We start from the raw sequence: 23,376 nt of genomic DNA, 5'->3' as shown, positions 1-23,376 counted from the left end.
GAGATGAGAACCTGAAAGGGAAGGAAAGAGCTCTTTCGATATCGCCTGGGCACCGCCGAAGATGGAGGGACCGAGGGAAACTGAGGCAGCAATTCCAGCACCCGGGAGCGGCTTCCCTTGGGTCCCACGGCAGCGGCGCCGTGCTGCCACCTGCGGGCAGCGCCGGGAACGGCGGGGATCGGTACCGGGAATGACCGGGACCGGCACCGGGGATGGCCGGGACCGGCACCAGGAATGATCGGGACCGGCACCGAGAATAACCGGGACCGGCACCGGGAATGGCCGGGACCGGCACCAGGAATGATCGGGACCGGGAATGGCCGGGACCGGCACCGGTGATGGCCGGGACCGGCACCGGGAATGATCGGGACCGGGAATGGCCGGGACCGGCACCGGGAATGACCGGGACAGGCACCGGGAATGATCGGCACCGGGAATGGCCGGGACCGGCACCGGGAATGACCGGGACAGGCACCGGGGATGGCCGGGACCGGCACCGGGAATTGTCGGGACCCGCACCGGGAATGACCAGGCCGGGAATGCCCACTCCGGGACCGGCACTGCCCCTGAGTTCCTGCAGATCACCCGAGCCAGATTCCAGTCTCGGCTCCTTCTCTTCCCCCGGTCAATTTTGAGGTCAATTCTTCCGAATTTCAGAAGCAATTCATTGTAATTGACTCAACACTTCCACAGTGTCACATCACGTTTTAGCATCATTGGAGCTACTCCTGTGTCAAGTCTGTTTAATTACAGAGCCTGAATAGTAAAAAAAAATTATCCAAAGGCCTGGTTTTACTCTTCCTCTGCTTTTTATCTGCTGGGTCTTTGCAAATCTATATTTCCTCACACATTAACTATTTAAAGCATAGACAATTTCAGTTTGCAGAGGAAAATCAGAATGCAAGTTCGCTCTTCTTTCCCAAATAACTGAATTATCTCAGAACATGGTTACATAATGCTACAGAACACTCCAGTATTATCTGTTTCAGACATGAATAATTCCTGTGTATTTAACAACTCCTCCACAATTAGTAAATTAAAATGTTTTAAATTTGGCATCTGCTCAGAATATGTACTGCTTTGCTTTAAAAGATATTAATACATATCTACTGGTCTAAAAATGTAATATAATGAAATTAAATTATCTTCATAAAATAGAAATCAGAATAGTGATGCAAATATTTGCATTTGCATAGTTATGCAAACTCTTAATCATGAAGAATAATCACTACTGTTAAAAAGCATACAGCCACTAGGAATGGGTCCTGAGGAGGTCAAAGCATTCTTTCTTGATTTCCAAAATGACACATTTATAGCTTCTAACTACTGAAATAATAGTTTGAAAGTTCAGAGATAAAAATATCTTTTATTACTACATTCACATTCCACTCTATGCAGTCTGATTTTTAGATGTCAGCACAGAATGAGTCAGCTTTGTTATTAACAATTCAAATGAACAATATATATTCAGCAAATTGATCAAGGAATTTAAACAACTTCTAAAATTAATTTTAACAAAGTAATCTGCTGCTTAGAATTTGTAACACAAATGGAAACAGCACAACAAGAATAAAGGAAACAATATTATTTAAGCAATTATCATGAACAAAAGTATTCCTCAGTCCTGTCATTGGAAAGAACAAATGAACTTACTGAAATTTTACCAGCATGAAAACAGACAGAGAGAAATCAATATGAAACTTTATAAACAGTGAAGTAGCAGCTCTGTAATGGAGGGACAAAAGCAATGAATTTCAAGTTAAAGTGGCAATTGCTGTGAGCCTGCAGCTCACCTGGGGTGCACAGCACAGGAATTCTCTGTCCCTGACCACAGCAGAACCAGCAACCACAGCCTGCCCAACGTGCAAACCCAAACCATTTAATACTGGCCAAATTCCACACCATAATGAAGTTAAACACAGATGTTAATCTTGAAATTGGGATGAGGCATTTCATTTAAATTTGGTTGTTACATGACCTAATATTATTAATATCTGTTAGTTATGTTGGTGCTTATTTATAATGAAATGTAACATAAGAATAGCAGCATTAAAGATGAATATTTAAAAAGTATTTAAGATTTTATGAGCAGGCTTCTAAGTATTAATTATAAATGACAAAAAAAATGTGTGAACAGTGCATAAATGGCAATTGTGATCATTGCAATGAATCATAAAAATTACTAGTACTTACTATAATGACTCTAGTAATTATTAAGAGTTAAACCCAGTAGTTCTTATAACCTAAGGAAAGTTAGAGAATTGTATTTGACAGTAAAATTTCTTTTCTGATTTTAAGTACAATATAAACATGAGCTTTACTAAAAAAACACATATTTGGGCTTTATTGAAGAGCTAATTAAAATCAAAGTCGTAGGAGTGGTTTGGATCTGATGCTAGATGGAGGATCACAAACTTAGATGGGAACAGTTGCAAGGCTGGTTGAAGGAAGGATAAAGAAAACATCCCACCTGCACTCAAAGGAGAGTCAGCTTAAAGTCACAGAAGGTTTTACATTCCCAGAATGAGGGGGTCCTCCCCACTTCTCTGCCACCTTGCTCCATTTTTGTCACCCAGTTCTGTCTGCCCAGCTACTGGAGCTGAGAAAAACTCACACAAAAACTAGTTTCTAATTACCAGTAGTATGAGGCATAAAAATGCTGCTTTTCCACAAAATTGTCAGGCATTCTATTGCATCATGAATTCGATTACAAACTCAAGTGTTTGCAGAAAGGAGATTTGGTAAATGTACCTTGTACTAAAAAATCATTGCCTTTCGTGTGCTCACCTCAGCAAAGTATAAACATTGAAATTCAGGCAGCTCTCAGTGATACTGAGGGGTAAAGTTGCCTCAGATCAGTCTGCAGTTCTGTGAGTAAAGCTGGAAACAAACAAATGCAAGGGGAAACAACCCATCCACACTTTAAAAAATTACTCTGAAATAAGCTGCTTTCCCCCCTTCTGTTATTATATATGTAACAAACCAGGTGAAAGTTGCCTCTTTCACACTTTGCAAAGGTATTTAGTTTACACAGTAGAAACTTGCATTAAGAAGAAGCAGAAGGGCTTCAACAGCTTCCAACCAGCAGCTTTTCCTCCTTTCTAACTGGAAGTAATTCCACACTTTGAACTGCTCAGTTACAATACTGAGAAGAGGGAGGACCAGTCTGTTTGTGCATTATTTGTCCATCATGTTGAGGATCCACTTAATGAGTTGCTTCTGTTCTGTGTTCCCTCGGAGTTGCTGTTTCTGTCCCATCTAAAACAGGAGCAATCTCACTGGCACAATGTTCATTTCTCACAGTAGAGTCATCTTGGAATGATTTTAGGGCAACTTTGAAAAAAAACCAATTAAATATTGGGATGGTTAACCAGAAAAACAAGTAAATATTTCAATAAATTTAACAAGTATGCAGTTTAGTTTAGTGGAAAAAAAATGCTGCCAATATGTAACTACAGCACATCTTTTATCTTGCACTTTACTTGGGGAATGAATATATCTTCTGCTGAATATTACATTACAAGCCATGTTACTGACTTTGGTATTCTCATCAGAGCAAAACTAAGCATTTTTTAAACTGGAAATGTAATTATCATATGCAACCATTTTCTTTTTTAATTATTAGCAACAGCAAATCACTGACAGTCCCAGTCTCACATGTCATCATCTAAGGATCCCACAGGCCCCTTCAAGTTGTGCAAGAAGTGGACAGTGATATATAAATACTTGCAAATGTCAGTTTTGGGGAAAAACCTTCTGGAACCACAGAGAAATTCCTAGGCTTTGTGTGAGTCAGTTAATGAACTGAATATTTGCATGAACAACATCTGAAGACACATTATCACAGCTCTAGAAAAAAAAGCTTTCAGATGAAGGTATTTACAAGATACCAAAAAGAAAATGTTTGCATGTAGGAAAACATTAATAAGCAGCAAAATCTAATTACTGGAAAAACATAAACACTGCAGCTGAGACACTTCTCTCCAACCATACCATTACAGCCTCACCAGTGAAAACAGAAGTGTCAATGCTAATGTAAACTCAGCTGCTGATATATATTCATTAGATTCAGAATAGCTCCCACATTTCTTCTCAACACACCAAGTTTTCTCAGTGCAGATACAATCTGATACACCAAAAGGTGAGGTTTAGGGACACCTAGGCCTAAGGTGCATCTCCATTCTTGTCTCTTACTCCACAAAAATCATCTGAAAGAACTGCTAAAAAGGGAGTTTAGAACTCCATTGCAGGAGCAGGGAGCTGCCCAGGATGGTACCTGTGCACTGACCCAACTCACATGACAAGAATTTCTGACACACAACAAAGCCTGTGTGAAGTATTCTTCCATTATTAGCCTCACTGTGAAACAGTAATTAAGCAGCAGGGAAGATTCACTGCCTTAGCCTTTTAGTCTTGATTCTAATTTACATGATTAAATTCTAACTTAGTCACTGATTTACCTTCTGGCTTAGCACGCTTCGGGTTCTCGTGGATTTTATTTTTGCCTTTGCTTCCTTTTCTGGGTGTAGCAGTTTTTGCCCTCACCAATCCACAATTTTCAGCATGCTTGCACATATTACTCTGTTAGCATAATGAAGAACAAATACATCAATCAATTATTAATCTATGTAAGCAATTTAACACACACAAAGCAAATATGGTTTGACAGACAAATTCTGGAACTCTAAGTGGAAGACTGACTTAGTTAACAACTTCCATAAAACTCCTGAAGATTTTCCAGAATATATATTAAAATTCTGCTTTAAAAGAACATTGCCATTTGGTGAGTATAAAATAAAATTTATCATTTTCTGGTTCCTGAATAAGCAATAAAGTTTTACATGTAAAATCTGTATGTGGAAAAAAGGGTCACATTTACTTTAAAGTGTGCACAGTTAACCCAAAATGAGAATATGTTCTCATTGCATATGGTTTTGAAGTGAATAATAATTTCTTACTTTCCTTGCTGAACTGGTCCTAGCTATCCAAAAGTACTCTTTAAAAGAAATTTTTCAGTTCAGACCAAATTTATTCTGCATCACTGTTGAAAATCACATTTCAGGCTCAAATACTACATTTTGTTCTATATCACAGCATCCCTAAAAATGACTGCTCTTCCTTTATACTTCAAAACAGCCCACATACAAAGGATTTATCAAGAAGACAGATTCATCTTCCCAGCATTTCAATTTCACTGTTTATTTGTGAAGGATTTACCCTGGAAATAAGCACCACTACACTATTTTAGTTGGACTGGAGTCACAAAGCTTTTTTTTTTTATTTTCTTAAGGTAAATATAACCCCAAAGCCAACTGTGCCTCGCCAACATTACCAGCAGAGCAAGCAGTGCTTTAGCAGGGAGCTGAAATACCTGGCTGCATGTGCAGCTGCCCTGAGCACACCTGAACCTTTTCTCATTCCTGTGAGTCTTCCTGTGCTGAAGGAAAGCGTAGCGCTCGTGGAAAGCTGCCTCACAGTCCCTGCACTTCACTGCCTCTTCCATGTAGGAATGCAGATTCCTCAGGTGGACACCTGGAGAGTTATTTAAAACGACTCATTTTAACAGCAAAGGGTTTTTGTTTTTACAGTTTTGAACAAGAGTTGGGCAGTGTATAACCCTGAGTAATGCAAATCTTGTAGAGGAAAACACAGAACCTTCCGTGCTCTCTGCAGTAGGGGTAAAATAGACAAATTAGTTTAAGATTGGACAAAAGCTGCAGCAAAGTGTTGCAACTTCCCAAAAAAAGCAAGCAGTTATAAGCCTGAACATTACTAATTTCAGTGGAAATCGTTTAAATAATCAAATACTTAGAAAAAAATCCAGTTTTAATACATCATTTCCATGTATTTCTGGAAAGTTACAATTCTATATAGGTTTTGCTCTTACTGGTCAGCACTATTGCTGCCAGCACTTCTTCTGAAAAAGCAGAAGGTCACAGTGCCACAGGTCACAAGCAAATTTTAAAAAAAATAGAAAAAACTAAGTATTTGCTACTTTGCATTTTAAACAAATTAAAACATCAACCACAAGATGTCACCACATCTCCTTGCAGGAGGAACTTACCTGTAAAACTACAAATACATTTGACTTAAAATACTCTGTGATAATATGAAGGCAGCTATAACATATTTGGTGAAATTTTGTGAAAATGAGAGATTTCACCTCTACTTATCTCTACATTTTGCTTTCAGTGTTTTCATTTAAACTCACCCAAATCACTTTTTCGGGAAAGGAAAGTGCTACAGTGTGGACATTGGTATTTTGGCACATTTTCTCCATGTTTCTGTAACATGTGGATTTTCATGGTACCACTTTGAGTGAATCTGGCATGGCAAACGTAACATTCGTAGCGTTTTTCACCTATTAAAAAGAAATTAAAATAATGTATGCTTAGGAACTCTGCTTACTTGATATAAATTCAAATTCCCACAGAATTCAACATCCATGTCTAAGAGCAACAGTTTCTAGTCAACCAAAAGTTAATATTAGTTGACAGTGCACAAAAGGACAAACAAGTCTCCAGAAGTTTACATAACTGATTGCAACACAAAATCTTGGCTTTCCTGAGTCCACAAGTCAAAGTGCTGAAGCATAAAGCCATTCATATAATTCTAAACTAGCAATCAGGAATTATTTTAATTATCATCTATTCTTCTTTGAATACTTGATGGACAAAAACGCAGAATTAGCTTCAAAAATGCAAGAAGAGAAAGTCAACAGCGGTAAAACATGATAAGAGTGACACACCACCAGGCATTGATAATGGTGGGAAGGGAAATTGGGAAATTAGGAAATTATTTTCTTGCCTTTCTTCCCTAAAAAGCCACATCAGGTGTGATTATAATTTAAAATGACACCAACACTGGCACAGCTTTGAACCAACTCCAGACTGGTTCTGTGGATGAAGTCCTTGCCAGTAGTGGGTGACACTCTTGAACTCTTCCAGTTGGACTCTTGTGGTTCACTCCCATAATATTAATTCTGTTTAATTGCACCAAACTGTCTCAAGATATGAACCAATGTGTGACAAGTGGAGATATTTGGAAAATTTGATTCAAACCACACTGTCACACTCTGATTCAACCTGAAACATTAATCAGAGTACAAATTACACATCATAATTGAGCCAAGTTAAACCCTGAAGGATTGATACCCACTGCCCCTGAAGTGACTTGCATGTTACAGAGCTATGACGAGAACACACTAATTCCAATATTAAAGCAATTTAATTCTTTCTTGACCAAGTCAGTCGCTGGCAATCTGGGGTCACCACAACATCCACTTCTGAACAGATATTTAAGAATTTCTCTTAGATACCTCTCCATGTAAAATCAACTAATTGAGAAATAAAAGTGAGAGCATCATCCACAGAAAATGAAACCTTTTTCTGATATAAAAGAAGTTTAGGAGGAACAGCAAGACTAACAAGTAGCACTGCTGGGCTTCCAACAAATCCAAAACACTGAACGAGAACATGCTTTTACTCCAAATCACAAATAAACAAAGGGCTCATTTTAAGCCTGAAATGAGATTGCCCTAACCCTATAAATATTCAGGAGCTGAGGCCCTGGATTTGATCACTACTCCAGGATCCTACCAGTGTGGGTTAGCATGTGCCTTTTCAGTTTGTAGGCATCTTTGCTTGCATAGCTGCACAGGTGGCAGGGGTAGGGCCGCTCTCCTGTGTGCGAGCGAACGTGGCGTCTCATCTTGCTGGCCTCAGATAAAAAGGAGAGATTTTCTCAAGTAACATCTACATTAGAGATATGTTTCATTAAAATATAAGCAATTTTAACATACTACTCCTTAATGCTAGTTAAAACATTGCATTAATCCCACATCCATGTCTTTTCTGCACAATCAGCCTGTTTTGGCTTTAGGACACTTCTGCACTCTTTCCCCATTTTATCTTACTTCCACATTCAGTGTTCACATAAGCAAAATGGGAAATTCTATAATAAGAACAAAAAAGATAAAATTTTAAGAAGAGAATACCTACTACTGTTAAGCTACGTGGATATGCCAAACTTAAAATTCCTTGAAAACATTCAGGAAAATAAATGAAAGATCCAAACTCATTATTCAGAGTCTATTCACCTCCAAGTCCCAGTGAAGCACCTTAGTTACAAAGTTTAATTCAATTCTACTTTTTTATGCTGCTTTTCTGATGTGTTCTACATAAATATTGTAGGTACATGATTAGGAGTTATCAAACGTTCAGTTCCTCCATTTATAAACACAATTAATTAATTCACTGCTAGATTCCTTCAAATCTACACCACTATTCACTTAAATAAAATTAAACATGACTGCCAACCTTTGCTACACAAAAGTCAAATAATTTGCATGGCAGTGCTGGAGAGCTCCTTCAGCTTTTCTCATTCAGGTAAAGTTTACAGGGATGAGAATTCTGTGACAGCAGTGAATGCTGAATAGCTCCTTATTGAAACAAGGGAAAGAATAGGGTAATTTAATATCAGCTGTCAGGGTTTTTAAAGATGCAAGCTATCAAAAATCTAATTATTAATATAAGGTGCATGGAATAAAGTTCAGGATTGCTTGCAGCTTTAGATCTGGACACAGCACAAATTCAGATATTGAACATCCACTAAATTGTGACAGTTATTCAAGCACAGGTGCTTGAATAAAGCACCTTTTGGAAAAAGGTGCTTTTGGAAAAAAAAATCCAAACATCATCAATATATAAACACAATACAGTACTTGGAATATAGTGTAAATGAAGACCAAGAATGTAGGACCAAAATCACACAAACACATTGTCTAGCAGCAATTTTAGCATTATAAGAGAGAAAAAGCTCTTAAAATTCAACCAATTAAAAAAAACCCTAAATAATTGTATGAATGTTAATTTGAAGCAACACATTTACAAATGATACATGGAAAAAGTAAGGGTTCTAGGAATTCAGGTTACTTGTTCCTTCTTTTCACGATGATGGGATGAAAAGATGTACACACAAATGAAATAATAAATGAAATGAAATTAAATGAAATGAAATGCTTGGCACCACAAAGTTGTGGTGCCACCTTGCAGTAACATAACAGGTAAACACAATCAATCCATCAGTGTGTCTGAGGCCATCAGCAGAGCTTGGACTTCTCATGGTAAAAAATCTGGGCAAAAATTGTATGTACATTAAAATCTTGGCATGTAAAAACCTTCACACTCTCCCAAAAGATTCAGTAAGGCTGTACTTACTTCTACACTGGAGTATTCACATATTGTGCACTTGAAAGGCTTTTCCAAAGTGTGTTTGTACCTCCTGTGTCGTGAAAGCTCCCCTCGGGTCACAAAGGCTGTGTCACACTCACTGCATTTATGGGGTTTGTTCCCTGCAACAACACACCATGAGATTTCAATTCAACACCACAGCAATGTGATTTGTCTGCCTTAAGTCAAGATTTTTAATAGAATATTTTCTGATATTCTGATTTTTTACATAGAATTATTTGGGTTGAAAAGGACCTTAAAGCTCATTTTGTTCCACCCCCTGACATGGGCAGGGAGATTTTCTGTTAATCCCAGGTTGTTCCAAGCCCTGCTCAACCTGCCCTTGTTACTTCCAGGGATGGGGCAGCCACAACTTCTCTGGGCAGCCTGTGCTAGAGCCTCACCACCCTACCAGGAAAGAATTTCTTTCACATATACGCACACAATAAGTTTATTATAAACAGAATTTATCACTTGGATCCATATGTTTATATAGAAAAATGAAAACATCACAGAAAATTTTATTCTGCATGTAGGATGGTATTAACAAAATAAACAAATATACACATAGAGAGTTCCTGAATAGATCATGCATTTTCAGTGTGGAATGCCACAGAAAATCAGAGGAATTTCTGAGCATAAAATGATCACAGAACACAGCTGTAAGGCAAAGCCACTTGTGTGTAAATTCAGTTTTGAAGCATTTCCAAGCACGAGGCACCTGTATGTGTGTTCACATGGTTGTGCAGCAGAGTTGCTGTACGGAAAGCCTTCGGGCACAGGTGACACACGTGACGTTTCTCATCCAGATGGGTTTTCAAATGACGCCTAAGACTTGATAACTTGACTGAGGTGAATGTGCAGAAAAAACAGTTGAAATGTTGTTTGTCTCCTGTTGGAACAAAGACACATTTACACTGTAAATGCCACAAAATAATAAACTTCACTTTTTCAGAAAACGGTAGCAATTTCTAAAGAGTCCCTCTAGTCTGGGTAAAACTACTTCGAACTTCTACATCAAAGGATTCATTAAGACTTAAATGATTTGCTCCCAAAATTGTGTTATTTGTTAGTGATGCAGTTTAGAATCTAATCCTGAGAAACCCAACTCCCACCCTTGCTCTCACCTTCAAGACAAGATGAGACTTCCTCTCCCAATACCATCATTAAGACTTACAACCTGTGCAACAAACTTCTTGACAACAACTGTGTAATTAGCACTACGTACGATTATGCAAAGATTTGGAAATGACAGGTTAAGCTATTCCCAGCTTTCTGGTGCTCCTGAGTCTGTAAAGTGCATATAAAAAAATCATGATGTGAAAGCCTCTTTAAAATTACTGGTTGAATTTGAGGGGAAAAAAACAGTTCCTTGGAGAAGTCATAGAGTAATGAATTTCTTTTGAGAGTAACAAGTTAAGATTAAATGTGCAACACTTTCAGTTATGAAGAAGATTTGAAACTGTGAAATGACAAATACGTCACATTTGAGGAGTCTTTCCAGAACAGTTGTCTCAGCTCCCAAGTGTGCTCTCTGTAATGATTTTCATGCTGAGACCAAAATGCATTTTATACAATGCTTTATACCACACAGAGATGTGCAGATAACACTTCACTTCAGTAACAGCAAACAAAACCACTTTATTGTCATTTATTCATTATGGATTCATGCCCACACAAAGGAACGTTGTTAGCTTTGTTAAAACTGCTCAAATGTGCTTCCTATAAAGGCTGTAACTGAAACAGGGGACATTAACAATTTGTACAGCATCCATAGAGAACCTCAGCCAAGATACCTTAACTTCCAGATACAACACACACATTTACAGACTCAACATCATTGATGTCATCCAATTTTTACAGTACACACACAGTTTCTAGGGAAACAGATGCTTATCTGTTCTCTTCTGAGTCAGTTCTTAACTTCTGTAACATACTTTCAGATTTCTAACATCTTAAATCAGCCATTTTCTGTTACTCTTTTTTAGGTTGTAGGAAAGGCTTTGCTGACAGGTATTGCTTGATAATTGCCCACCAACCTCTGCTGGCAATGTGGAACCACTCTAAGCTCAACCATAAACCCTCAAACAAGCACATTTTGAAGCTGAATGACTGAATCAAGGCACTAAATAAATTACTAGGTTTATTCAAAGGCACTTATACAATATTAACTTTGAAATCTCCCTGGAGGTTTCAAATACCACACGCTGTTCAAAAGACCATTAATTTCTAAATGCCATCCAAAATGTCTCTCCTGAACACAAGGCAGATGACATCAGCCTGAACAAGATCTTCAGCACTTAGGGCTGAAGGTATTATTTCTTCTTCCAAATTTCCACAGAATGTTAAGACTTAACCTAATCTAAACTTAATAATTACTACTGTGAGTATTTAATGAAAAACTTCAACCTGAGTTCAAAATCTTACTTAACATGCCTTATCTAAAAATGAACTGCAAAAATTATTAACTTTTTACCTTTTTCTTGATGTGCAGCACAAGCCTCAAATTTTAGATTCTTAAGATTTCTTACAACATTTTGTTCTGATGCAGTTGGATATTCCTGCTCTTTACTTTCATTGAATAAGTCTGGCAAATCATCACCCCCTTTGCAGCTCTGACTCTTTGTTTCCCCAACAGTGGAAAAAACTTCCTTTCCTTCCCCCTCTTCAGATGGGCTCAGTTGCTGGATGTTATTTTCAAATGCAATGGCATCATTATCTCTGTCAATCTATTTCAAAAAAGAATATGTTTTACAACTTTCTCAATTAAATGCAGTCGCTAGTGGCAAATCAACTGAGCAGTCAACAAAATGCAAACCTCCAATTCATTCTGCTTTTCAGTCTTACATGTGATGAACAAAACTGCAACAAAAAATTTGAATTTAGCATACAGCAGCCTAACTGGTAAGTTACAACTAAGTAAGAATAATTACTAAAATTATGCCCTTCCTCTTCAAAATTTTATATAAAATTTCAGAGCATCATTTTAAGATTACAGCACCGAGAACACAAAAACATGTGTCTTTACTTTTTAAAGAAAATATTTAAAATTTCATTTCAGTGCATTTAACTTTTAAAGAAAATTAGAAGAATGCTCTGTTTTTTTTAACAAATTTAGGGTTTCTGCAGGCTAATAGCAATGCCTTCTTTGTCATATAGCAACCAACCAGGTTGTGATACTTCTTGCATTAGCTAGACTAAAACATGGCAATATGACCTACCTTAGAAATTATTTAGTGATGCATGAATTTTATAAGAAAAAATAGTATTTTATTGTAAAACCAATACAACAGCTAGCACAGAACAAAACAGCAGTGTTTGCATGACCTTTTTAATAAAATTAATTTCAAATGGGACTGTATTATATACCCAGTTCAACAACAACTGCAGGATTGAACTAATCAAATTAAGGAGAAAAAGGGAAATTCTGTAGTGCCACTTAAGAGATGGGGCTATCAAACCGAATAGTACCAAACTGGTGAACTAAATTAAAAACTTGTCTGAATTTCAACAGTTAAATATCACCTTGATATCATCTTGATAATCTGGGTCTCTTCCAACTCAGAATATTCTCTGAATCTAGAAAATCTAAACTTTTAGTTCATCCTCTTAAAAATGAGATGAAATTATAAAAAGATGTACAGGGGACTGGATACTTAAGGCCAACAAATCTGAATAAATAATACTGATAGTTGAGTCAGAACGAAATCGGTGTGATAGTCAAAGCTAACAGGAAACACCGTATCTCTAATTTCACCTTATCCAGAACTTTTACCTCCATCAGGAGCGTGTCTGGTGGTTTCTCTGTTGCCTTGCTTTCCACACTCTTTTCTTGCCCTTCTTCTTGCAAAATATGGATGTGTGCCAGCTCCAAGTCATAGCACACGCAGATGCCCTCCCGCAGGCTCAGGGCCATGCTCGGGCCCAGCAGGCCTGGCCTGGCCAGCGCAGGCCAGCAGGGCCCTGCGGGTTCCGTCCTTGTCCTGTTTCCCTTCTCACACACTGACTGTAGCCTCGGCGTCCTTCGCTGTCCTAAGGAGACAGGACAGGGCCCTACAGGTTCCCTGCAAATCCTGCACCAGTTCACACACTGAGTGTAGGTCTGGCCTTCTTCACAGTGCTCAGGAGAACAGGCAGGGCCCTGTGGGTTCCCCTTCACACACACTGAGTGTAGGTCTGGCCTTCTTCACAGTGCTCAGGAGACAGCAGTGCCCTGTGGGTTCCTCTTTACACACGCCAAGTGTAGGCTCGGCGTCCTTCACCCTCCTCAGGAGACAGGGCCCATCCCCACTGTGCTCTCAGCCCGTCCTTGTCACCCTTTCCACCACCGCCCTTGGCTGTCCTGCAGCCCTAAGGCCCCTCACGCTGGAGTGATCCTGTTTGAGGTTAAACGAGAACAAACCATGGCGTTCAGGACCAGTCCCAGCCCTGCCTCTCCCCCTCAGCGCTCCTCGCCCGGTGCTGCCCTGCCCAAGGCCCTCATGGCCTCTGCAGGCTGTTCCCCGAGGCTGTTGAGCCGACACCATTGTGCCTGGGCTGCCCCTCGAGGGAAGGCGGCAGGGAAGGGGCTCAGCACCCGCCGGCATGGCCGCCCTCTGCCTCCCTGTGCCGCTGTGGCTGCAGTGGGAGCCCACTCGTGGGTAGCAACTTTTGGGAAACAGCTGCTTCTCACCTGCTAATTCCCTACAAAACACAAAGCCCCCAACCTGCAGATGTTTCCCTCCCAGTGCCTGGAGCTCCTTGGTCCCCGAGTCCTGTCAGAGCAGCTGCCATTTTCTCACCCTCTGAGCAAAGACAAAGATCTCTCGGCTTTAATTACAGGCCCTTAACCTTCTGCTCCCACTTGGCTGGAGACCACGGGGCTGAGCTCAATCTGCTCCTGCACTTGGGAAGGATCTGAAGCACTTGCCACGTTTCTGGGAGGGAAAGTCTCCAGCGGGGAGCCCAGCGCTGGAGTGTCGCTGAAGGGCCGCGTGATGCTGCCACCACAGAAGTGTTGTACAAAATTGGCTCAAGTGGCTTTGCAGAGGCAGCACAGCCATGTATAAGCATCATTACCCTGTACCTTAAACCAGGATTGGTTATTCAGTGAGAACAAGCTGAAAGACTTCTCCAAAGGCATTGTGGAAATGTCTTTGAGGTAGACTTGCATAGTTTGAGTGATTTAACATTCAATCTAGTGTACCCTTCTAGACTAGTAATTTCCAGCCATCAAATATTTTATAAAACCCACTTATTTTGAATATTCTATTATATGCCAGTGCAGAAAGTAGATTTGGAGCTTTACCTCTAAATATTAGCTTGGTGCATTGCAGGGTACAGTACATTGCACAGGGACTGCAGCCCAGTGTGTTATCCTGTTAAACTGAATTACCAAACACCAGTCAAAGCCCCAAACCAAGCGGTGGCTTTCCTCATCTGTGGAAGTAATCCAGTACAACTGGCATTTGTGAAATATCTGTAGCACAAACAGCAGTCCACACCACTGGCTTTGAGCAGTACCCTCAGATGAGGTGGGGTTATTGGACTTCACCTTCAGAGACATTAACTGAAAATCCCTTGACAACAACCACTCCTATCCACAATTCTGTAAAATCTTAAATGCAAAAATAATGCAACACGTTTACATTTAACAACTGCAAGTTAGTCATAACTGTTCTACTGCTTGGAATCAACACAAATCCAAAGCAATTATTTAGGGCTGAATATCTATTCCAGCAATTTAGTGCTGATATTTTGGTTAGACACCACATTATTCATCATCCACAAATCCACGGGCTCTCAAAACTAAAGAACAGGATGCCGAGTACACAATATATCCACATAATTAGGCTGCCAGTAACTATGGCCAGAGATTTTACTTCTTACACATTTTCTAAATCTTTTCAAGTTGCTCCATATACCATGCAATTATGATAGTTGAAGGGCGCTGTAGGAAAAAAGTTGCTAGAATAATACACCATCCTTTAGGTTATTTTAATGAGGTTTTCTGCACTTCAGCAGTCATCATCTTCTAAGAGCTGTCCTGCCTTGCACTTCTGCATTATTAATATCAGCAGCATCCATGCAGCTATAGCAAAGGTCTGCCATTATTTCCATTATTAACCGATATTTCCAAGGATTTACGGCTCAATCGCAGAATAGCTCTTCAGTTCATTTTTTGCTGAATTTAAAGGAACCACTTGGATCAGCAATCTACGAATTCAACCAGTTTCTGAGTAGGTTTTGACACACTAGAGGCTAACAGCTCCATAATGGCCATTATGGTGTGTTGTGTGTACAGTCTCCAGTTACTGCTGCTGCTCATTGTCTATCTCTAGCTGCAATCAAGCTTCTACCCACTCCTCTGGGAGTCTGATTCTTTCTAACACATCAACAGCCTGCATGAAAAGTCTATCACGAAAAGAATACAGAACTGCTTTATATTTTAAATCATAATTATAATTTGGGGGGTAAACGTTCAAAATGAATTATTGTTTGTTAGGAGTATTTCATAAGGAGCATAAGGAATTTAATGTAGGCACATTTTCTTGTACTAAAGTAACGTGACATAAAGAAACAAAATTCAGCCATAAATTGCAGATAAATTGCAGATAAATTGCTGATAAGAATCTACCAGTGCATGAGAGTGAATACATGGACAAGTAAAATCCTCAATCAGCAGAGTAAATTTCCTTGGCTGCTCTAAGGAAACACAGCAAACTTTGTTCCGATCTGTGGTTTTCCACCCAAGTATAAACAGTGCAGCTGACTTTTTAAAGAAGTAAAATACTGGGTTATCTGTTCAGATTGTCAATCTTAAATCTGAATAATGTCTTTTAAAATATTTAAGATGTTTAATGTGTGTTAGGTGGAGCTGACTTTTTTAAAAGCTTCATTACCATATACATAAAGCACATTTGACCTTGAATGTAATTCAAGGTTTACTTTCCTTACTGTGTTTCAGAAACTCACTTTGGATGACTGCAGAGGCTGTTTATCCATCCTCTCTGGTGATGCTTTGCACCTCCATCACAGGTTTTCAGCTGCAGGCCTCTGATGCCAATGGAAGGATTGCCATCAATTTAACAGGGCTTGGAATTAGGCCCAGCATAGATAACTACGTGAAGCAATGACAGTGGGATTTATTTACACATTTTTGACCTGTCCACAAACTGTAGAGTAAATCAGGAATGTTGCAGTGCACTTGAAAGAGAAAAAGAAAAAGTAAAGAGACCAAAGCATAAAACCCCAAAACAAATAGGTTCAAATTTAGCCTCCAGTGCTCATAATCATTTTATTTATGACACTCCACCTTGTAGTTGAAACCTCCATTCTTCCCCAGAACATGACTCCTGTTAGTCTAGGAGAAAACCCACTCTTTGTTGTGACTTATTTTGACAGCTTTAATATCATTTTCCACCTGGCATCTGGAAAGTTTTCCATTTTCACTTTCCACCAATGTCTCACTTTAGTTTCCAAGTTTGTGTCGTGTTCACACCGCACCTGTCAGCGGTGTGTGTGCCTTAGCCCCGGGCTGCAAACAAGCTCTGCTGCTACCCCAGGGACAATCACTGCCTTCAGCACCTCTTTTGCAGTGAGATATTGCCCCTCTTAATAATGACAGCACCAGATAACCTCCTTCACACCATCATCTGCTTCAGAGAAAGCAGAGATACTTTTACAATCTTCTAATTCATCTGGCTCTTTTAAATGTTGCTCAGGTCTTGAAGCTGTCCCTAAATGGTTGAAGTCTTTTTGTGCGTTTTCTGATGCTCCTTGTTCCTTTGGTGTCCCACTTTCACAAATATGGAGCATTTCTTCAGAGACCACCAAAAATCTTAATTAAAAAAAAAAAAAAAAAAAAAAAAAAAAAGCATGTCAGCTAATGAGTGAGATAACAAGTTATGTTCTTTTTGATGCTGTTCTAAGCAACTGAATCTTGCAAATTCAGAATTAAGTCAGTGCTTCAGTGCTGGCCTGGAATATTCTCATGAGAAAACATGTAGTTTGATCAGTTGGAAAGAAGAATATTATTAATTTTTTATTTTTTCTCCCAGACCTCTGGTTCGGAGATGGAAGCTACAGTTTATTTTAGCAGACATCACTTAGAATCCAGATCTGACTTGGATTTCTTGCCTGCCCCAAAGAACACAATTCTCTGCTCCCTATTGCTACAGTCATATAAAAACTAGTCAGACCTCAGACCCAGGAACATCAGAACATACAGTCCTCCTTGTGAATCCCAGAAGCAGAGAGAAATGGGAGCACAGCAAAGCAAAGCCAGATGGAAATCATGCTGGAGGGTATTGATTGACTAGTGTCTAGGCAGGCTATAAATTACCACTTCTCATGCAAAGAGGAGGGTGAGCAGAGCTGCAGAGCTGTCTCAGGGCACAGTGCTTGGACTGTGCTGTTCATACAGGATCAGCTAAATTTGGGTTGTGCCTAAGGCATGGGCAAAGCCAGGCTTTGCTCTCTCTCCAATGCTCATCTCGATTTTGAGGAGACAAACCATCTCTTTAAATATGAGTGGTTCTTGCAGCAGAACAAAAGCAACTCCTATTAGGTTAAAAGACTTAGTGCTTTCAAGTATTGGCTATGTTCTTAAAGTGCTGCTCCATACTGTAAATGCTTATAATTATATAGCATGACAAAAAAACCAAAACCTAATAGAGCACATATGTGGGATATATAAAAGGAAAAACATTTAACATAAGCTTATTGGAGCTGAAAGTACCAGGGATGATTGATTGCTTAGACACAAGTCAGGGAAGTGGTCTAAAAATTATTAACCATAATTGCAATTTGTCTATTAACTCTTTCATCTAACATTATGATATATTTAGAAACAATCCTGTCATCCACTAATACACAATTTGTGCTTGTGGTGAACAGCAGAGCTGTGTGCCTGGGTCTGTTTGGAAGAAGGATGTTTATTGGGAAGCATATCACTTCTTCCATTTCAAAAGACATTAGTGTGGTTATACAGTTAACTACACCTCAGTGACTTCCACTGTTTTTACAGAATACTCTTTAATCCAACAGAGAGCAAGGAAAGTTTTTAATTCAACTCCCCTTAGTTAGCTATTACAAGTTTCTTTTGCTGTTTGTGCAAGGGTGGAAGAGTTAAAAATTTAAAAGGCAGAAAGTTTTCCTCTTGTTTTGACTAAACCAGGGGAAACGTGCTGGAGCTGTGCAGAATTTGATTGCCAAACACAGAGAGAAGATACACAGTGAGAAAAGATAGTAAAGGTTTAACCCAGCTGATGTAAGAAACAAACTCCAAGGATGCCCATGTTTCCTTCTTTTATCACATTGTTAATCTTTAATCAGGAAAACAGTTCTGAGAACAGCTCTCCGTGCACAGCTGAACAGACACCAAAACTTGAAGTTAATAGGATCACTGAAGAATGAGACTATTAAATGATTATCCTAATAAATCTGTGTGAAGTACAAACCCAGAGGAGTTCAAATTCTGCTTCCACGTGGATGTGCAGCAAGTACACGTTAAACCTTGCAAAATCAGCAGTAAGGAGGTGGTTGGTGGGTTCAGAAGAGCAGTGGGTTCCTGTGCACTTTTTTTCCAGCTCAGATAACAAATCCTCTTGGGAGCTAAACTTTCTGAGGAGTCCAAATTCTTAATTCAAAAATCTAAAAAAAATCAAGAAAATTTAAGGGAATATTTAACAACTTGTGTATTAATGTCACTTCACTGAACAGCAGGTGGTGTAGTCCATGATATTTATCAGCAGAAATACCTTAAATCTTAATTTTCTGCACTGTTACAATGTTGAACTATTGCTTAAAGCCCACAACCAGATATGCCCAGGCCTCTCCATCAGGAGCTGGTAATAGAAATATGGTATAGCAGGCTTAGTACATCTTTTCTGCTCCTGTAAGAAGAAACAAAATCAATCTCATAGTCCTTGTAATCTTAAACATCAAGATGAAGCAGAAAAGATGAGAATACCTGGGTTTTATGAATCATGGTTATTATTCCATTCTGCCTCTGCAAACTGAATGTCTCTTAATCTGTCATTCATACCTACCTTTATTTTAAGATCTTCTGAGCATTTATGCTTCACCCAAAATAAAAAGATACTTAGTGCTATTTTGAGCAGATACCTGGACTCTACAAGTGCATGAGGTCTTTAATTTTGTTTGCAGAATGCAAGCTGGTTGCTGTTCATTTGTACACAGTCCTTTAAGCACACACATAAGAAGCTTCTCTTTACATAAAAACTGTTCATATGCATATATATCATCCCAAATCAGTAAGTTTGGAGATAGTTACAGGTAATCAAAGATGCACATATAGCAGTCAGAATCCTGTCTTCCTAAAAGCATTTAAAAAAGCATGATTTCCAGTTGAACTCCTGATCTCTTTACTGAGTGTTGTTAGTAGAAATAATCATAATTGTGGCATTTTGTCCACAGGAACCATTTATACAGATCAAACAAAAGTGCCTTTCATTGAAAAAATCCCATTGTGATCCATTGTTGTCTATTCCTGTTAGAATGGTGCTAAACAGAAGTGTACAGTATGTAGGATTTCACCTAACCTGTTAACACTTACATAAGCATTTTCCAGTAAACAGAGGATTCGTTACAGAGATTATTGGTTTTTGTGCAATGTTGATTTTCCTCCAGCTGCCAGGTTCAAGAACCAAAAGGCATGTAGTGCTTGACATAGGCACATTTGCCTTCTGACCTTTAGATGTAGCTTGGCTTTCATTTCTGCATAATCAGCTTTTCTATCCTGTTGTTTGGCTTTTCATGTTCTAAAATGCTTGAAATATTAATCAAAGCTGTTTTCCTGGGGAAAAAGTGTAGAACAAATCTCACTTGAAACAGAAAACACAGTTCAGCCCAAGTTGCTGCTTTTGTGTTGCTATTGAAGGAGAAAACAGTTTATATCTAAGTAAATGCTTTTCATTTCAAGTAAGAACTTACTATTTGCATTACAGTAACCAAGAGAGAACTCAGCAGGGACTGTCTGTGGCACTGACAAAAACAAAAAAGAAATAATGATCACATCTAATTAGGTTTTAAGCTCCTCTAGCTGGAAACTATCAACCAAACTAGAAGAATTCATAAGCACAGAGAGAAATTGGCATTATCACCTCCCAGTCCCCTTCCTAGGAGCTGATAAAGGTTTGGGGATGTATTTACATTTCCAAAGTCAAATGGGAAATCCATGGCAGAGGAAGAAACAGAACCTAAACCTTCAGAATCTGCCCCCACTCTTACTGGTTAAAGCCATCCTTCTTCAAAGGAGTTGGCTCAAGGAGGATGCACAGAACTGTGACCTGTGGGTCAGACTGCATGTAACAAGGGACTGAAATGTTGAGAGAAAACAAAGGTACATGGGAGGATTTAAAGAAAAGAGAAAAAAACCATTGCACAGGTAGAGCTGGCTAACCCTGGAAGAACAAGCAGGCAAAGCATCACAGAGAAATAATGAATGGAATGCAAGAGGAAGGAGCAAGGGGAGCCAGGGTTGTCTCATCCTAGAAAAAATAAACACATTTCGAATATAAAAAGCTGCTTCCATGTCATTTCTTCAGGCCTGAGGAGGTGAGATCCCTGCAAAAGGGCACAGTTAGCAGGACACCATTCATCCACAGGAAGCTGGAAACTCTTGAACAAGAGGTGCTTGAACCCTGTGCAAGGATTTGTCTCTTTCCTACCCAAGTAGGAAGCAGGAATTCCTTGACAACAAACACACACCTCTGTGATAAAGACATTTCACTCCAGCAAGGATAACCACTTTTATTTGCAAACTGGATTTGGAGCCATCTGGGCTTTGTGTGACTGAGCAGAGCAAATGCTGGAAGGCAAAGGAAACACCAACCTTTTGCTGACTGGTTTTCACTCTGGTTGGTATGGTTTGTCCCCTTCTCTCCTGGCTGTGGTTCTGCTCTTCATTCAGCAAAAAAACCTGCAGTAACCATGCAAAAATCAGAATTCTGTTGTGGCTAGGATAAAGTCAGTCAAACTCTTGGTGGGCACAAACTCTCTACATGACTGAGACCTTCTGCAGTAGATGAGAAGATCTCCCAAGCTAACAGAATTACACATACCTGGCCACGGGTCAGGTACCAGTGGCTACAGAGCCCATTACTCACATATTCACATCAATCCTTGACAGGGCTTTTTTAAAAAAAAGGACAGTATTCCTTTAGGGAAGAGTCCCCAGATCAGAGTCACAGCTCAAGAAATGGCTCCAGAGGAGTGACTGCTTATCAAAATTAAAATTACATATCTCAATCCCATCTCCAGAGCTGAGCCTGTAAAACTGAGCTTAAAAATAAAGTAATAATAATAGCAATAATAACTATTTTATCTGTCAAAGCAGAACAAGCAAGAAACCAGTGTGCCCATGGTACAACATCATGTTCTGTTGCACAACCAGGACTTTCCCTAAAACTCAGCTTGGGATTTAACCCTCAAGCTGATACCAAACTAAGCATCAAAGGCTGCTGACTTTGTTTAGAGGCCTTAAACATGCACCAGTGCATCTTCCAGGCTGCTGAAATTTGCTTCCATTTGTTTTGAGAAATGCCTGTTGTCAAGCTGAAAATGCTGGACAGGCTAATGGATGTGCAGTCTAATCGTGATAAATCCCGGTAGTTTTTTCCACCCCTCCACCATCAGAACAAGCCACTTCATTTTGAACACGGGCCAAAAAAACTTACATCACCTTCTGCAGGGGTCCACAAACATCATATCTTGCAATCTGCCCAAGCCTGTATAGACTGGGGCTGGCAAGGGGGTAAGAAGGGGTAAAGAGCTGCTGCTCCCCGTTGTGGCCGGTGGCTCGGGCTCCGTCTCACGGCTCACGCTGCACACGTGGAGAGGAGTGTGCAGCACGTGTGGCAGGACCCCCAGACCTCCTGCAGAAGGGTCAGTGCTGAGGAAAAGCCTGCAAAGAGAGGGGCTGGGAGGTGGAAATATCACCCACCTCTGGAATGAGCACTTGGCTCACGCACAGACTCTTTTGCAAGTGCAGCAATTTGCACGGTTCAGGTTTTCTTTTGGAAATGGAGAGAACAATCCCTGCCCTGCTCTCTGTGAACTTGCAAGGGCTGCCCTTGGATCTGGGCTTTGTGGCACCCAGTCCAGCAGCTGTCAGAGTGTGCTCTGTGTCAGCAAAGCACAACTCCACTGCAGAAACAACAACCCAGAGGCACTGCTCTTCTGTTAGCAGAACAGTTCAGAGAATCTTTAAAATACCTACAATTTTATAGTAAAATACCCAACTGACAAACTCTTAGGAGGTGACAATATGTAAGAGAATCAGCAATGGGAGGGAAGTAGAATTTCTGAGTGTTATTACATGCCATTGACAACTTTCAGATCTCACTGAGTGCTTTGTTGCACCCTGGTCTGTAGTGATGAGTTAAGCTTTCTAATGACGTTTTTTCTGAGCATCTAAAAACTATAATATTTATTGATTTCTAGTAAGTCTGTAAAACCTGAGGTGCTCAAAAACTTCTGTTTTGAAATCTGAATAGTGTCCATCAAAGAAAAGATCCTAAAACCCCTCCTTTCAAGGCACTTGTTGAACACAATCATCTTGAAATGTCAGATTCACACACATTTAAATGATTTGACAGCTTCCAAGAAGGCACCTGATAAGCATCACATTCAAGTATCAAGAAGCACTGAGAAAAAGTGCCAAAAAAAGTTCAATCAGAAAAAAATTGTATCAGCTATTAGATGAGCATTATAATGCAGTTACTACTAAAAAAGGTTTCTCATTTAAATGGAAAATAAACTTTACATTCAAGACAACTCTTTTTTTTAAGGGTTTTACATTTCCCCACACCACCTCTCATGTTTGCCATTTGTGAAATCTTCCAGAAACTGAATCCAGACAGCAGCACCCACCTGTACTGGGTGAACACCTCAAGACCACTGTAACTGAGCCATTGGAAGTGCTGCATCTGGGTTTTTGTGTGGGAGACAGTGGGTGTTATGAGAATTCACCATCTTCACATAAAACCTTTAATGCCTTCTGTTGGCTGCCTAAAAGCTGGATCACTAAATGAGAAGATTCTTGAAAAAAAAAAAATCCTGGCCTTGATTTGCATATGCTCCAGTTATTTCACTGCACCAAATACTGTGTGTGTTTTAAATAGGGGCTTGAGGCTCACTGTGT

General features: G+C 39.6%; 1 protein-coding gene across 12 annotated transcripts; it reads right to left on the bottom strand.

The window, feature by feature from the left end:
- Window positions 1–1,346: 1,346 nt before the first annotated feature.
- Window positions 1,347–22,000, bottom strand: CTCFL (CCCTC-binding factor like). 12 transcript variants are annotated; one of them, XM_079321429.1, is made up of 13 exons: window positions 21,067–21,908; window positions 19,789–20,028; window positions 18,971–19,291; window positions 18,671–18,863; window positions 16,185–17,049; window positions 11,707–11,959; window positions 9,952–10,122; window positions 9,219–9,352; window positions 7,599–7,719; window positions 6,212–6,361; window positions 5,372–5,532; window positions 4,461–4,581; window positions 1,347–3,333 (listed from the first exon to the last, which is right to left on the bottom strand). In XM_079321429.1, the coding sequence occupies exons 5-13, from the start codon at window positions 16,212–16,214 to the stop codon at window positions 3,206–3,208; spliced, it is 1,269 nt and encodes a 422-aa protein (XP_079177555.1). In that variant the 5' UTR covers window positions 16,215–17,049; window positions 18,671–18,863; window positions 18,971–19,291; window positions 19,789–20,028; window positions 21,067–21,908; the 3' UTR covers window positions 1,347–3,205. The 12 variants fall into 12 exon arrangements, with proteins under 12 accessions (XP_079177555.1, XP_079177552.1, XP_079177556.1 ...); XM_079321426.1 differs by lacking the exon at window positions 21,067–21,908 and having other exon boundaries at window positions 18,971–19,105; window positions 19,183–19,291; window positions 19,789–21,044; XM_079321430.1 differs by lacking the exon at window positions 21,067–21,908 and adding an exon at window positions 20,385–21,044.
- Window positions 22,001–23,376: the final 1,376 nt, after the last annotated feature.

This window comes from Erithacus rubecula (genome assembly GCF_903797595.1).
Source record: "Erithacus rubecula genome assembly, chromosome: 18".
Lineage (NCBI taxonomy): Eukaryota > Metazoa > Chordata > Aves > Passeriformes > Muscicapidae > Erithacus > Erithacus rubecula.
This window is presented reverse-complemented; position numbering and strand designations above follow the sequence as displayed.